The 16,577-nt window shown below is 21.7% G+C and overlaps 5 protein-coding genes across 5 annotated transcripts; 4 read left to right on the forward strand and 1 right to left on the reverse strand. All coding sequences in view use genetic code 6, as the record gives it.

Moving 5' to 3' along the window:
• Nucleotides 1-349: 349 nt before the first annotated feature.
• TTHERM_000293429 (zinc finger, C2HC5-type family protein) lies at nt 350-3,681 on the forward strand (the record flags this gene model as incomplete). Its single annotated transcript, XM_012796914.1, has 11 exons — nt 350-875; nt 941-967; nt 1,033-1,166; nt 1,225-1,284; nt 1,334-1,510; nt 1,568-2,177; nt 2,229-2,515; nt 2,637-2,801; nt 2,857-2,942; nt 2,999-3,322; nt 3,384-3,681. 11 exons carry the CDS (start codon nt 350-352, stop codon nt 3,679-3,681), a joined length of 2,694 nt encoding a protein of 897 aa, XP_012652368.1.
• Nucleotides 3,682-5,104: 1,423 nt separating this feature from the next.
• Nucleotides 5,105-6,463, reverse strand: TTHERM_00293430 (CDP-alcohol phosphatidyltransferase; the record flags this gene model as incomplete). Its single annotated transcript, XM_001013074.3, has 2 exons — nt 5,105-5,724; nt 5,938-6,463. 2 exons carry the CDS (start codon nt 6,461-6,463, stop codon nt 5,105-5,107), a joined length of 1,146 nt encoding a protein of 381 aa, XP_001013074.1.
• Nucleotides 6,464-7,961: 1,498 nt separating this feature from the next.
• TTHERM_00293420 (hypothetical protein) lies at nt 7,962-9,041 on the forward strand (the record flags this gene model as incomplete). Its single annotated transcript, XM_001013073.1, has 5 exons — nt 7,962-8,017; nt 8,075-8,324; nt 8,386-8,667; nt 8,738-8,905; nt 8,958-9,041. The coding sequence occupies 5 exons, from the start codon at nt 7,962-7,964 to the stop codon at nt 9,039-9,041; spliced, it is 840 nt and encodes a 279-aa protein (XP_001013073.1).
• Nucleotides 9,042-11,130: 2,089 nt separating this feature from the next.
• TTHERM_00293410 (FHA domain protein) lies at nt 11,131-13,864 on the forward strand (the record flags this gene model as incomplete). Its single annotated transcript, XM_001013072.2, has 6 exons — nt 11,131-11,542; nt 11,610-11,660; nt 11,719-11,784; nt 11,848-11,883; nt 11,942-12,170; nt 12,226-13,864. 6 exons carry the CDS (start codon nt 11,131-11,133, stop codon nt 13,862-13,864), a joined length of 2,433 nt encoding a protein of 810 aa, XP_001013072.2.
• A 587-nt stretch (nt 13,865-14,451) lies between these two features.
• TTHERM_00293400 (hypothetical protein) lies at nt 14,452-15,666 on the forward strand (the record flags this gene model as incomplete). The annotated part of the gene is made up of 1 exon (XM_001013071.1): nt 14,452-15,666. One exon carries the CDS (start codon nt 14,452-14,454, stop codon nt 15,664-15,666), a length of 1,215 nt encoding a protein of 404 aa, XP_001013071.1.
• Between the last annotated feature and the right edge of the window lie 911 nt (nt 15,667-16,577).

The raw sequence follows: 16,577 nt of genomic DNA on the forward strand, positions 1-16,577 counted from the left end.
ATTTATAATTGAGAATTAGAATTTACTTTATTAAATTTTAATTTTTCTATTTTAAATTGTAAATATGTGGTATTTGTTTTCAGCAATTAAATATTATGCTTTATTTCTACTTTAAATTATGATAACCAATTATAAATTATGAATGCTCAGTTTATTATTTTAGTTGCTTGTTATTAAAATTTAACTAGCTGAATCTTGCTGGCATATATAATTTAAAAAAGAAACTGGCATTGTTTGATTATGTATTAATTAATAGAATTCAAGATCTTTTTATATATTATTAATAGAAACTTGCAAACAATTTTTGAATAAGCTAAAATAGAATTTATTTTCAAGGCTTATTAAGTAAATGAGTTCCTTTAAGTAATATCTAAGGATCAGACCTATTGATTATGAGTCTGATATGATATAAATAGAGGACAATAAAGTAACGATCAAAGACACTTCATTTAAAATGAACTAAAGCGTTGCTTTGTCTGGCATGCAAGCAGAAGATCAAAGCTTCAAGTTTAACAAGATCCTTAATTAAGGTGTAAATCAAGATAGATTATTTTAAGAAATTGGGGCTCCTTCAGTAGATAAAGTACTTCAAGGAGTTAATTCTCTTATTATAAGTTATGGTTAGACGGGAAGTGGAAAGACATATTCAATATTTGGCTAGCACCCAGAATATTTATTAGATCAGCATTAAACAATAGATGAATAATTAGGGAAAGCAAGAACAGATTAGCGAGGTTTAGTTCCTAAATCAGTAGATTATTTATTAAAAAAAGTGGTTGAATTGCAAGATACAAAAGAAATAGTAATTACGATGAGCTTTGCTGAAGTGTATCTTGATAAAATTCATGATATAGGAAAATTTTATCTCTTATAAGGTATTTATATTTTGTTAAGATTTGCATTAAAATAATAATTAATGTATTTTTTGCTAATTATATAGATGGAGGAAAGAAAATTTTGAATATAGGTATCTTAAAATATAAAAAAAAGACAATTTAAAGAATAGTTTTTATTATAATATTGCAAATATAGATAGAGTTATCAAAGAGTAAGAAAATGAAAATCTTACAATGTACGAAAATACAAATGGGTAAATTGTGGTTAAGGATTTAACACTTATAACCTTAGAAAGTATAGAGTAACTCTATGGAGTTTTGAAATCATGTGTATATTAATTATAAGTCTAATGTTTTGTATTTAAAGGGATTTTCTTTAAAATTTTAGTTTTAAATAAGAGATCAACTAGAATTAAAAGGCATTTCAATATGGGAGAGAGCACATACTGTAATATGCTAATTACTGTTGTTTATTTAACTATTTTTGTTTATAATAGATATTTACAATTAATGTCATTCAGAAGGATAAAGAAAATGAAAATATACCTTTCTCTAATTGTTTCCTTTAATTTGTTGATTTAGCTGGCTCAGAAAGAATAGCTAAAAGCTTAACAGAAGGTCACAAATACTAAGAATCGATAATAATTAATTAAAATTTGTCAGTACTATGCAAAGTAGATATTCTCTTTATAAGATTTTATAATTTTGATTTTAATTTTTTTTTTTTGAAGTGTCTGCAATCAATCTCTTTGAAAGGCAAGTCAATACCTCACAAAGAGTCAAAACTATCTAGAATTTTGCAGAATACTTTATAGCCAAGGAGTTTTATAACTTTAATTGGTAACATAAATCCTAGTGAAAGTAATTACGAAGAATGCTTAGCAACACTGTAATACATAGAAAGATGCTCAAAGGATGCTCCTAAAACTCTTCCAATTTCATCAAATAATAGTAACATAAATAATCTAACAAATAGTAGTGTAGTAAACGATAAGGTTGTTTAAAAATTGTAAAGAGATAATTAAGAATTAAAAGAAAAATTAGAAAAAGTATAAAATGATCATAAAAAAAGGCTACATGATATATAAATGATATTAGGTATAGAAGTTGAGCTTGATAAATTATTTTTAAAAAGCTCAATCAGAGAATTGAATCATTTAAAGCAGTAAAAAGAGGCGATGATGAAAGCAGAAAATTTACAAAAGCAGAACGAAGAACTAGAAAAAACAATAGATAATCTTCATAAGCACATTGATGAAATAAAAAGAACTGAGCATAGAAAGTGGGAATCATAAAAATGTTAAATTATAGAACTGAAAGAATCACTTGTAAACCTAAAATGTAAATACTTCAAATAATAAATAGAATATTTAAGTTTTTTATTTGAAATAGAATAAATAAGCTCAAAAGAAATGAATTCAAAAAGTGACATCAAACAGTTTCAAAAAGAAAAAGAATAAGACTTGAAAAATTTAATAGATAGAAGCAACGCACTTTTAGAAGAAAGGAATAATTTAGTTTTCAATCTTCCAACATTTGTGTAAAATAAAACTTAAGAAAATTAAAAAGTAAATGATCTAAAGAAAGCAACTAAATACGAAGCTGAAAAAGAACACAAATCATAGATCGAAACTTTAAAAAAAGAATATCAGTAACTACTAGAAAACTCTAAAACGCAAGTAAGAATTATTTACTAGCCTTATAATATGATTTAAACAAAAAAGATAACTTTTATTATGTTAAGATAGATAAGCTATTTATTAAAAATGATTCTAATTTTATATTATCATATTCAAATAGTTTGAGTTCTACCTTAAGCAAAAGAATGAATAAATTGATCAATATGTATAAGATTCTAAAAAATACAGAGAAGAAAAAAAAAAGTAAATAGATGAAATGAAATTAGAAATGAGTGAAATGTACGAAGTTATCACAAGGCTGAGCAGTATCTTGTAAAAAGTTGAAGTAAGCTAACCACAATTAAGAAGGATATTGTTTTAATTTAAAATTCAAAAAAAAGATGGGACATTATAGTGGAGGCATCAAATCAGTAAATATCCCTGAGAAAGAAAAACCTATTTTACCAGTCAGATAAAAATATAAACAGTATTAAAATTTTTAAGCTTATATTGAGTTAAATTTTAAATTTTTTTTTATCTTAGCTTATTTAAAGTTTTAGATTTAAAGCATTTACGCTAAGGGAGCATGAGATAAAGTGATGCTGGTTTAAGAAAGAGTGCTTCTGTGGCATCTGCAATAAGCTAAAACTAAGATATTAAAAAAACTAAATCAGGTGTTTCCTATCCTCCTGAAGAAGAATAAGCTAAGGATGATATAGATAATGAAAAACAAATGCAGAATGAAAAAGATTTGAAGGAACAAGAAAATAATAGAATTGACATAAATATAAATCTTAATTAATTTAAAAATAAGGATGACTTTATTCATATTAAAAATTTTGCAGAGAGATTGAAAAATTCATTATAGTAAGCAATTAATAAATCTTTACTTTATAAGAAAATAAAAAATTATTTTTTTTATTTATAGAAAATCTTTGTTAAGAGAAAAAGAACTTCAGCAGAGGGTAGAAGATTTCTAAAAAATAAATAATAATATAGATATAACAGCTTTGCTAAAAGAAAGAGAAGAATTTAAATAGCTCTATTAGTAGCAATTAAAAAAGTATAACTAAGCCAGAATAGTACTAGAATCTTAAAAAAGGTTATTAAATATGCCAAAGTATAATCAAAGTATGTAAATATAAGTACGTCCAACAACAGCTTCAAACAATAATAAATCTATACTAAGACTACCAATGACAACCACTCATAAAAATTAATATTGATAAAATCATAAAGCAAACATAATGATTCATATAAAATTGCAACTCAATGCTGAAATTGCCTTTTTGATAAAAGAAAAATTTTTGAGTTAAATTTTATCGAATAAATTTAAGTTTAAAGCTCTTTGTAAAGCTAGTTTTTCTTAATTTCTTAATAAAGAGTTGTAAAAAATTTTCTTAGCAAACATATTAAAAGCTAATTCAATTAAATTAATAAAGAGAAAAATAATTTGAAAGTAAAATTAATAAATAAATAAATAAATTGATATTACTTATACATATTAAAAAAATGTATCAATTATTTTTTTTAAAGAATTTGCAATAAAATTAGTTTTTATGAAAAGCAATTTAACTTTGCTTTAGAATACTATTTATGTGTAGAATAATAAATAAACTTTTTAAAAATTTTTCATTTAAAGATATTTTCTTAATTTTTTTCAAATTTATATTATTAAAATCAAGCTAGTATTCAAAAGAAATTATTTTTTTAAAAATTTTTTTATTTTATCAAATAGTTAAATTTTTTTAAGATAAATATATTGTATCTATTATTTTTTTTAAACAACTTGTAACAAAATTAGTTTTTATGAAAAATAATTGAATTTTGCTTTAGAAAATCATTTATATAAAAAAAGTTTAATACACTTTCTAAAAATATTAATTTTAAAAAATTTCTTAGTTTTAATTCAAATTAGTTATCAAACGAATTAATTTAGAAAAAAAATTGCAAACTTTATCTTTAACTAAGGTATTATGATTAATTTATTCAGTTTGATAAAATAGATTAAATTATTTTTATAGTTAATAAATTTATCTTATTTAATAAAAATAAATTTATTAATTAATCTTTCTTTTTATTTTTTATAAAAATAAATTTGCAAAATATGCAACAAAATAAAATTGAATGACACTTATTAAAATTTAATTATGTTTTTCATTTTAAAAAAATAAAAGTAGAATTTTTAAAATTTATTTATAATTTATTAATTTCCATAATTTTTTTTTAATTAATTTAGAAATTTATTTTGAGGCATTTGATAATTAATTTCCAAAAATTCGATTTTGAAGATAAAATTGATCAGATTAAGGTTATTCTATTTAAGTATTTAGATTGTAAGCTTAACATATGAATTTTTTAATTTATCAAATAGAAAGATATTTTTCCAATTTTAATCATTAAAAACAATAATTTGTGAGAAATTTATAATTAAACTTTTTTCATAAAATTTAAGATATTTATTTATTTACAAACAAACAAATAAACAAAAATAAATTAAAATTACTATTTTACTTATCAGCCTCATAAAAAATAAAGAATTTATTTTATTTATTTATAAAATTGATAATTTAAACAAATACTCTAAAAGCCTACTTAATAAATATTTAAATTTAGGAAGTTATTAACATATTAAAATTAAGTTCTTGTTCAGCTAGATTTTTTTTCTACAATCTTAGGAGTAATACGGAATATTTTTATTTTTAAGACGTCTGCCATGGTGTTTGTAACTTCATATACTAAGTGACAGTAACATACGAATGAATTGATTAATACGCCACAAATTATATATGTCTAGTATTATTAAAGACCGAAAATACCCATTGATATAAGAGCAAGGCATGAAAGAATAAAACTGACTCTCCATTAGTTATATTTTTCTTTAGTGATATGTGCTATTTAAATGTGAGAAGTTACCTTACTCCAACCTAAGCTTATTCCATAGAAGTATAAAACTAATAGATATTTATGTTGATATACGTCAGTGTAAGCATAGACAACAGAGTGAGTTATCAATAGTAACACTACACAAAGCAAACTTTCTAAAGTTGAAATGAAGCTCTTCTTTTACTTCTTGCATTCAATATAAGTGTCAATAATAAATTAGAAGAATTAACCACATCCCATAATGCTTACTATCAATATAAAGAAAGAACCTATTTCGAGACCAAATGGACCTTCAGTTCTCCAAATTTATTAACCAAAAATAGCACTGATTAAGAAGACAAGCTAAACTAAGATCAAGCCTTCATCTATAGCATTAATTCTACCTATTTTTTTTAAATGGGAACAATAAGTTTCTATGCTTTAATAATTATTATATTGATAAAGTATAATTAATAATTTTTCAATTGATTGTATTCTCTTATTTATTGCTATTATGTTGAAATCCTAAATAAGTAAATAAATATTTTGCTTCTTTGTAAAAATATCTCTTTATTTTATAAACTCTTATTTGAATTATAAAATATATTAAAAATTACCTAACTTAAAGACACCTACGTGATATTGAGACCATTAGGCTGTGTAGAATGGGATTAAGGCAAGTATGAGAACTGCCCAATATATAAGACGCTTATCAGAAATATGGAATGCATTTGCAACGCACATACCAAACATCCAAGTTACTACGGAGTCACACCCATGATCAAAAAGCATACCTAAAGGACTAGATGATCCAGTGGCTCTAGCTTATTTACCATCACAGTTGTCAAGGATCTAGTATTATAATACAGCTATGAACATAACAAAAGAAACCCAAGAAGGTATTTCTTGTGAGAAGTCAGGAGAATGATACATCATATTTAAATGTGCGAGAAATACGATAATGGATGCTGTTAGAGTTATAGTATTTGGGGCTATGTTAGAGGGGATAAACTTCTTGACAATCCAATCGCATAATGGAGACCAAAAATACTCATAAACAATTGATACAGATCCTCCTTTATACTTGAATTCTTTTATTCCTTATTTACCTTCTTCGGAAATGTATTGCTTAAAGAAACCCATTTATTTTAATTAAAGTTCTAGGATTTTGATATTTCAATAATTTAATTTTTTTTTCTTAAAAAAATTTTATAACAAAAATTATTTGTTTCTTTGATAGATTTAATAAATTAATTTGAGGTAATAGAGTGTGTTTCGATGATAAAGATTTAACAAAATTATAATTCAATCAAGCAAAGTAAATATTATAAGCATTACGTATTAGATATCGTAATTTTTTGCTGCTGATCAAAAATAGAAAAAAGAAAAACAATTATTCTTTACTATATCAGCAAAAGAGCTTATTAAATAAATAAGCAAACAAATTATCAACAATACTTCATTTCAAGCTTTATACGAAAACAAAAATTAATTCCAACTCAAAGATTCTTAGATTATAATCAGAATAATTAATTTGGATCTTTTATGAAAATGTTCATTTGATAATCTTATTCTGAGAAAGGTGGAGTGCAATTATAAATCAAAAAGAACCTTTAATTATAGCTTTGTACAATTTTAAGCTTTAATATTTTTCATAAAATAGGGTTTTAAAGCTAAATTACTTTAATTGATTGTGAGAATGATCAAAAATTAATAATTTAATTTTTCTTTGTTCCAAATTAAAAATTGTCAATCTTCTCAAAAATTTACACATAGTGATATCCTAAATAATTCATCATTTATGATTTTTTATAAAAAATTATTATGCAATATACCTGAATTTAAAAATATTTGACCGTATCTACCTAAATTGTTCCTAGCAACTCATATTCACACAATATTTTTTATTGCAATAAGGTAAACTTTTCGTGAGGAGAATATTAGCTATTACTAATCCATTTATTAACATATTATATGAATCAAATCTAGATTTTTAATTTTTAAGTACTTATATATAAAAAATTATTATACATATAAAAGCTTTTTCTACTTAATTAGTGCGTATCTCTTTTAGTACGTAAGCAAACAAAATTTTAAATAAACTGAAATTAAAATAATGTTAATTTCTATTTTACTTTATTCTTTCTAAAAGTTTCTATTCAAAGTTATCTATTATAAATAAATAAATCAGTGAATCAATAAATAAACTAATAAATAATGGTTTGTTTTTTTAACATTTTTTAACCCCAACAGAAAAATAATTTTTAAATATAAAAAGTTTATAAATTTATTATTTTTGGTGATAAGATATTGCTTAATTTAAACTTATAGATATTTATTTTCCAAAAAATTATCTCAACAATTTAAATATTTTTAAAAATTATTATATTAACTAAAATATGTCTTTATCATAAATGAATTAAATTTAATCAAACAATAAAAAAGCTATTTCAAAATATCACATTATATAATATAAAAATTATATTTATCTAATTTAAATATTAACGAATTAAAATGCTTTTGGATTAATATTCTATTGAAAATTTATTTGTGGCTGGATATAATCAAAAGATATTTAATTTCAAAACTGTTTAAAAAAGTTATACTAAATTTAATTCAGGTATTAAAACTATAAAATAAAATGTCAAGCTATAACAGGTGCGATAAATGCTCAGAGCATAAAGAAAAAAATCTTTTGTATGAATTTAAATTTTTTAATTTTGTAGTAAAAATATTTTACTGATAACACTGCAGATGTTTAAATGAAAAGTGTGGTAGAAATAAGTTGTTCCAATAAATATGCATCTAATGTCATAGATTATAACACAGAGATTCAAGTTAAAAAATAACTGAAGATGATATTGACTTAGTATTGAGTTCAATAAAAAGCTCTGCATAAGGCAATTTAAAATAAATAGCTGTAAAGATTTTAGATAAAGGTATGGTTGATACTATTAATAACTTGTTAGCAAATATCAATGATGTGATTGAGCAATTACAATCTGTAATCATTCATTCATTAAATATGAATATTTTAAATAAATAAAAAATATTAATCAATATAGATTAAAACTGTATTCAATAAAATTGTTGAGCTTTCTAATTCATCACATATTGAATATGAAAATATTGTAAAGAGGATAGACTCTATTACAAGCAGAAAAGATGAAGATAGTCATATTGCAAGGTAATTGAGTATTTTAAAAGAAAAAATTGTTTATAATCCAGAAGGTAAAATATAATTTATTCATGAGTTAAATAAGACTTTAATCAAGCAGAACTCTTCAAGTTTTACATAGCACTGTAAAAAGTAGATGGAAAAGATTAATATTTCTTTACAAGAAATAGTAAATTATTACATCATATTGAGATGCATTCTTTCTAATATTAAGGATTTCAAATTTTCTATCTAAACAGTTCTAATTCGACACGCTCATATTAGATACCTTTGTCAAAAAGAAAGGAACTCCTGATACTGAAGATCTTTCGGATTTAATAAAACCCTAGTAGCCACAGATAGAAGAAGTTTAAGGATAAGATGAATAAGAGAAATGCGAAAAAAACTAAATTTTAAATGAGATAAATGTACTTATAAAAAGAAAAAAATTAAAAAATTTATAATTAATACTTTATTTAGAATATCAAGCAAAGTTCATTAAGCACTATTAATGATTTGATATCGACCTTGCTGGGAAAAAGCTTTAATGTAAAATATTTTTGAATTAAATAAATTCTAACTTGCTTTTTTTAAAAATAGTACAATTCATATGTAAAAATAAATACCTTTTTTATCAAGAAAACATTTATAAAAATTATAAATTTAAATTAATTAAAGGAAGATATAGTAAAATAAATTGATTGTTATAGTTTAAATATGATTTCATCAAATAAATTATAAAAATAGAAAGTAATAAATATTCTTACTTTAAAATGTAAATTAAAACAATTATTTAATAAATAAATTAAAGATTGTAAAATTATTAATGAGTCAATAAAGTTTAAATTTAACTTTTAATAGTTTGTAAGTTAATTTCGATAGCATTACTATTTTAATGAATCATCTTTGCAATTTTATAGAAAGTATAAATTAAAATTAAATTAATTAAATTAAATTTAATAATTTTTTATTAAAAGGACGTAGGATATAATTTTTAAGATTTTTATAAAAATGTAATCTTCTTATAAATTTATAGAGTGTAATTTTTAATTTTCTTCTTAAAAAAAATATTTAAATTGTCAACTTATAAATAGGGCGTAATTAATAAAATGATACAACAATACTGAATACAAAAATATTTTAAAAATAAAGATTGTATGATAAATTTTATTTATTACTTATTAATATAAGTTAAAGTTTTTTCCATTTTATAATAAAAGAGAGTAAAATTTAAATGAATGGGAAACATTTTTCAAAATTTTTCAGATTGTAAGCATAAATAAATAATAAAAATTTTTAAATTTAACTGATTTTTTATTGTAGGAAGTAAATATCTTAGAAAGGATAAATTTAAAGAAAATCTATTAAATAAATTGTAGTAGGTAATTAGTTATGAGCAAATGCTAGTGTGATTTAATAGAATTAACCATTTAAATAAAAAAGGGAGTAATTATTTGTATATTATTTAAATTAATTTACAGTTTTTTAAATTAAAAAAGTTAGTAAAATATTAAAAATGTTATTCCAAAAAAACTGTTTTTATCTGATAAAAAGGAAGTAAATATAATTTTTAACTTTATTATTAAGATTACCATTATTATTATTTAAATTTATTAAAAGGTCGTAAAGATTTATTAGCTTATTTTCATATTTATTAATGGTATTTCCTAAAAAAGTTGGTAAAAATATTATCATTTTTTATTTTGGTTTATTTTTAAAAATTTTGTTAATTTAAAATAAAGAAAGTAATCTTATATTATTAGCCTTTTATCATGAAATTAAAACATAAACTACTAATATAAGCACGTAAATTAATCTATATGATGACTCTTTTCTAAAATAAATGATTTAATTAGGTGGTAAAATTAGCTAATTACTATTTTGGATATTAAGTATATTTTAAATTAAGGAAGTAACATATTACTCATCATCATTATTTGATCTTCTTAGCTCATATTTATTTATGTTAAATAAAGGAAGTAAAAATATAAACTTTGATTAAACTAGATAATATATGAATAACATTTTAAATCTATAGGGAGTAATAAAATAAAATTTAATAAGATGCCATACAATTAGCTTTATTCTTAAAAAAATAGGAGGTATTAAATTTATTTATAAGAGAGATTAAAGATATTTACTATTTATTTAAAAAAGAGAGTAAAGGAAAAACTTATTTATTTTTAAACAATTTGTTTAAATTTAACTTATTATTTAACGAAATAAGGATGTAAGATATATATTTTTATTTTTTATTTGATATAAATATTCTATTATTATCAAAAAGTGGGTATGAAGACTTATTGGAATACAAATATTAATTTGATTAATATTTATAGGAAGTAATTTAGTTGTCATTTACATATTTTTGATACAAATATTTTTATAAATTGAAGATGTCATCAAGGATTTACAATACCTACTAAGAAAAGAACAATATAATATTGTCTTTATAAAAAAAAATGTTGTGAACATTAAAAATCAATAGACGATAATAATTAAATTAATTAATTAAATTATTTTGCTTGAGTTCATGTTATGTGTTTTTTTGTAGAAGGAAGACATTAAAAAATAATTATTACATCAAAAAATTAAAAATTAAAGATTTAGTAAAATCTTAAATTGAAAAATAAGATTTCTAATAAATTTAACTATGATAAACAACGGAAAATTAAATTTAACACCAACATAAATAGCTTATATTAAGGTAACTTCAAACCCGAATCCAATATCTTGGTCTGTTGAAGATCTCTAGCTTGCTCTAAACTAAAAAATTCCAAATAAATTTACAGATTTAATTACTGAGCTTGGATTCATCGGCAATGATTTGGTTTCTAATAATTATGATATATTCTTATAAGCAATTTTAGAAATAAAATAGTAATTAACTTCAGTGGATAAAATGAAGTTCAAATCTTTTTATGATGAGCTCATAATTTTAAAAGATTTATATTAGTAAAAAGGTGATTTATTAGAGTAAATAAAATTGGAATAGCAATAAAATAGTAATTAACAAATTAATAGTTAGAATAATAATCCAAGATGTACTTAAAGTTTACAAAGTGGTAAACAAATTACTCAATTTTTATGATAGACATTTAAAAAAACAATTATTTTATAATATTTCAATAGGAATTTAGTAAAATCAAGAAATTATATAAAAACCACCTAATTATTCAGAATGTAAATTCTTTTTATAGTTAACAAATAAGTTTAATGCTTTCCAAATTTGTAATATAAGTAATAACAGCTAAAATAGCTTCTCCAAATAATTAAGGCAGTAAAGCTGAACTTGGATAAATCCAAGGTATGTTTTTAAGATTAATGCAAATATTTTAGATTTTAATTTATTTTCATATAAAACAAATAGAAAGTTTAGTTGAAGAAATGTTGATAAACGAATAATGTAATTAATTAATTTTATATTTATTTATAATAACTTTTAATAACTTTATATCAATAAGAAATACAAATATTAGATTAATAACATGTTCCAAAAAAAAATGAGAGCCAAATATCTTATTATAGTGATAACAATCTTGCACCTTTTAAGAAAAATTATGATTAAAATTGTTTCAATGTTTTCCTTGATGCTTAAGTATATGATTTAAAATAAAATGATTAATCGGAGGAGGATGAAAGTGATGACGATGTTAACATTTAATAAGTTGATTAACCTTCAAATATAAAAACGTAATTAATTAATCATTTTATTTTAAAATATAAATATATTTTGTTAAAAAAATAGGGATTTTAAAAGCATTTTAAATTAAAATACTGTTTTATAGAATCTCAAGGATCAATAAATTTAAATTAACGATGGTAAGAAATTAATTAATCCTTACAGTAAAAATACTGACAAAGATGATAATGATGAGGAAGATGATGAAGAAGATGATGATGAAGATGATGATGATGATGAAGAGGACGATGAAGATAATTATGTTTAAGAAGTTGATCCTTATGGGGGAAAAAAATTTGAGATAACACCTCAAAATAAGGATGAAGGTAGAATGAATTTTAAGAATTAAAATAAAGTTGATTAAAAAGATGAATTTACAATTTTTAAATAAAAACCAAGCTAAGTTTAATAACAGGCCTAAATACTTAACTAAACATCACCATATTAAATAATTTAGGCGTAATTCGATTAAAAAGGAAATAATACTACATCAGAGTAGCAGTAAATAACTAATGGTTATGAGTAATTAATTACAATAAATAACCCAAACCTTATACATAAATAAGCTACTGAATAATTAATGAAAAATAAATAAGATGAAGAAGAAACACAATAGTATATGAAATTACCTAACAATTAGATTTCAGAATAAACTAAAACACTCAATTTATTTAATTTTCCAAAATTACCTTTAGACTTTAAGAGTTTTGATTACACTATTTCAATACAATCAAAAGACTAAGAACCGAATATTTAATTTGCAAAGGAGGTTTACTTTTTAAAGTAATCAGAGGAACCTCTTAATTTTATAATAAACATTTCTAGAATTAGAGATGAAACTATTAAAAATAATTACCTTATAAATGCATAAGACTGCTCTAGAAATCACATATAGATCTTATGTGATTAATAGTATAGGTTTTATTTAGGTAATAATAAAGGTAGAAATGGTACATTTATTAAAAGTAGAGAATACGAAGAAATCTTTAGTAATACTGAACTATAAGTTGGTAATATATTTTTAGAGTTTAAGGTAGTTGAGATTAAGGCAAATGAAAAAAAGGCTCGTTTGGTAATAAATGCATTTAGTATTAACTAGTAAGAATAATAAAACGAATAAACAATTTTTTTAGAATATAATTCTAATTAGAATTTTATGATAGGCAGAAATAATTCTACATATTTCTCAGATTTATTTTAAAAAGATACTCAGCTTAGTCGCAAGCATGGAGAAATTTATTTAAATGAACTTAATGTATTCGACCCCAAAGAAAATAAATATATTTAATAATTAAAGGTTATCTTCTAACAATTTAGTCCAAGAAATGGTTCTTGGATTAAAATTAAAGGTAAATAATATATAGGAAATGATTCTGTAATCAAAGTAGGAGTTTAAAATTTTTTATAAATCAGTATATAAGCAAAAAAACCTAATAAATACACAATAAATACATAATAATAACACTAAGACAAATTTTTAAATCTTAACGAAATAGGACCAAATTTCTTGCTTAATTGTAAAAGGTTAAACAAAGATCACTCTATAAGTGAAAATTTAATGGGTTTAGGATGTGGTCACACTTTTTGTAAGGACTGCGAAAACAGATATTTTTTGGATATGATTAAATGTAGAGATAGTAAATATTTAAAAAAAATATGCCCTATTTGTTATGAAGAATTATAATCTTGCAGTTTAAAAATATGAATAAAATTAATATTTTGTAAAAAAATTTCTAGCTTGTAAATTAATATGTTTTAGTATCAAAAGAACTAGACAGACTAATTACTGTCATGCATTAAATTACTTTATTAATCTATAGGCATTAATGCTTAAGATTAAAAATGATGCAAACTTCTAAGTTTTAAAATTATTATTTAGATTTTTAGTTATGAATATTATCAAATCGGTTGCCTAAATTATAAGTAACTATAAATTTATTTGAAAGAAATTCATAAAATAATTTTGTTAATTTCCATTTTATGTTTATGATTTTTATTTAGATTTTTAATTATGAATACTATAAAATCGGTTGCCTAAATTATAAGTAACTAACTATTAAGTTATTTGAAAGAAATTCATAATATAATTTTGTTAATTTCCATTTTATGTTTATGATTTTAAAAATTATTTTTATTCAAAAAATCTTTATTTTTCAATAATTAAATTAAATTTAATCATTAAATACTGAAAAAAGACTAGACACAGAACCTTTAAAAGGATTAATTCTAAATAAATTATATTTAAATATCAAAACATTTAACTTGTACATTAAAAAAAATATATAAAGAAAAATGGCTGAACAAAGATAAAATTTTAGAAAATAGCTAGTTCCTGTTAATCCTTTGCAAGACATTAAATTGAACGCAGCTCCTTTGTAGGAATTAGTAGATTTCATTTATGGTTTCTTAAAATAGATCATCTACGAAAATAAATCTATTGAAATTGAAGGCAAATTAGGTAGATTTAAATCAAGAAGTACTCAAAGGGAAACATTTTTCTAGGATGAATTAAGGCTGGATACAATCAATAGGATATCAAAATCTAATCTAGTTCTAATGAGACCATTTTAAGAGTTTTAATTTGAAAGTTGTGTTTAGGTAAAAGATTAATAAAACTAGATCAAATATTATGACTTGCTAAATGAAATTTCAAAGTCCAATAAAGAGTAAAAGGGTGATAGCAATAATTGTTAATAAAAAAAATGGTTTGAGAAAAAATGTGCAATTAAAGAAATTATTGATTTAAACACCTTTTATTGCTGTCAGAATGATATAGAAGTAGATTTTTCCTTTGAAGATGGAACAAGACTTAAAGTTCCATTAAAAGTCGATGAACCAATTGTATTAGATAAAAAAAACAGAGATTTATCTAACAACATAGATTTTGTGTTCAATGATAAGCATTATAGAATCAGTGCTAGAGAGGAAGATGTAATTAACGATGTAAATGAAATTAACAAAAAAAAACTAGAAGTTAGAGAGGGCAAATATTAAAGTGTTCGTATGAAATATCGTAAAGCATATAGATACCTCTTTATGGAATATGCATTTACAAGAGTATTTTAATTTTCAAACTATTCTAAAAAAAAAGTTATTGAGGGTGATCAGTAGTTTATTCATTAAACTTATGAAGAATTTAATGAAGAAGTTGGTTCAAAAATTTTAAATAGAAAATAATTCAGCAAAAATGCTTTAAAATTTTTCTAAAAATCTTTTTCAGTTAACTTTGCTATGTTGACAAAGTTTGAATCAGAAATAGAAATTAAAGATGTCAAAAATTATTTTAAGAATGAATTTGATACTGATAACCATGGTATGATTTAGAGTCATATTAGATCTTTTATTAGAAACATCATTTATCTAAATAGTATTTCTGATTTCTTTGTAAGTGTGTATGAAAAGCAACTTTTAGAATTGAAGAAACAGAAAAATATTGAATCACCCAATTATTATTATGATGGAATATTAGGATAATATCTTGATTCCCATTTATTTCAAACAGATTGATTAAATAGTAAATAAAGCTTTATTAATAAGAACTTAACTTTATTTTGCTTCATAAAATATCAAATTTACTAATTTACGTAAAGTAAATTAGTTAATTATTAAATTTTTAATTTAAAGGTAAACTATACTATTATTTAGTTTGTTTTATTTTTGTTAAAGATATGTGCATATGTATAATTTATTTTACTTTGCTTGATATTCCATTTAAAACTAACTAATAAAAAGACTCATTTGTAAAGTTAGATAAATTAATAATCAAATTTAGCTTGTTTTTTTTTTTGAAAAAGTTTTATTTATCTAAGATTATCATCAAATTAAGGTTATATGCTTATTTTCATATAAATTACTTTAAAAATATTTAGAAAAAAAATGCTGCGTCCGGGAATCGAACCCGAGCCGATTGCTTGGAAGGCAATAATCCTGCCACTAGACCAACGCAGCTCTGATGAAATAATCCTAAAATATGAATCATTAATAAGTTGATTAATTTACACATATTTAATCAATATCATAAAAAAATATTTGAAGATACCATATAACTAACTATAAAAGAAATTTTGTAAAATTAAGTGATAAATTTTACATATCTAGAGCTAGCTAAGCAGATTAGTTTTCTTAAAATTTATTTAAGGTAAGTATAAAAGAATATTTGTAAATCGCAACTTTTTAGGTTTAACTGTAATCAATAAAATTTATTTAAAATGCGCATTCTAAAATCATTTCAATATATTCTATTATTCGTATTAGAATTCTTTCGAGTTAGTTAAATATAAAATTATTCAGCAGAATGCATAAATTTATCAAATGAATTTATTGAATAAATGTATACCAATATATCTATCTATCTATTTATATATACTTATATGTTTTTTATTACTAAAAATAATGTTTAAAATCATTCGAATTAATTT

This window comes from Tetrahymena thermophila, assembly GCF_000189635.1.
Source record: "Tetrahymena thermophila SB210 genomic scaffold scf_8254688, whole genome shotgun sequence".
NCBI lineage: Eukaryota > Ciliophora > Oligohymenophorea > Hymenostomatida > Tetrahymenidae > Tetrahymena > Tetrahymena thermophila.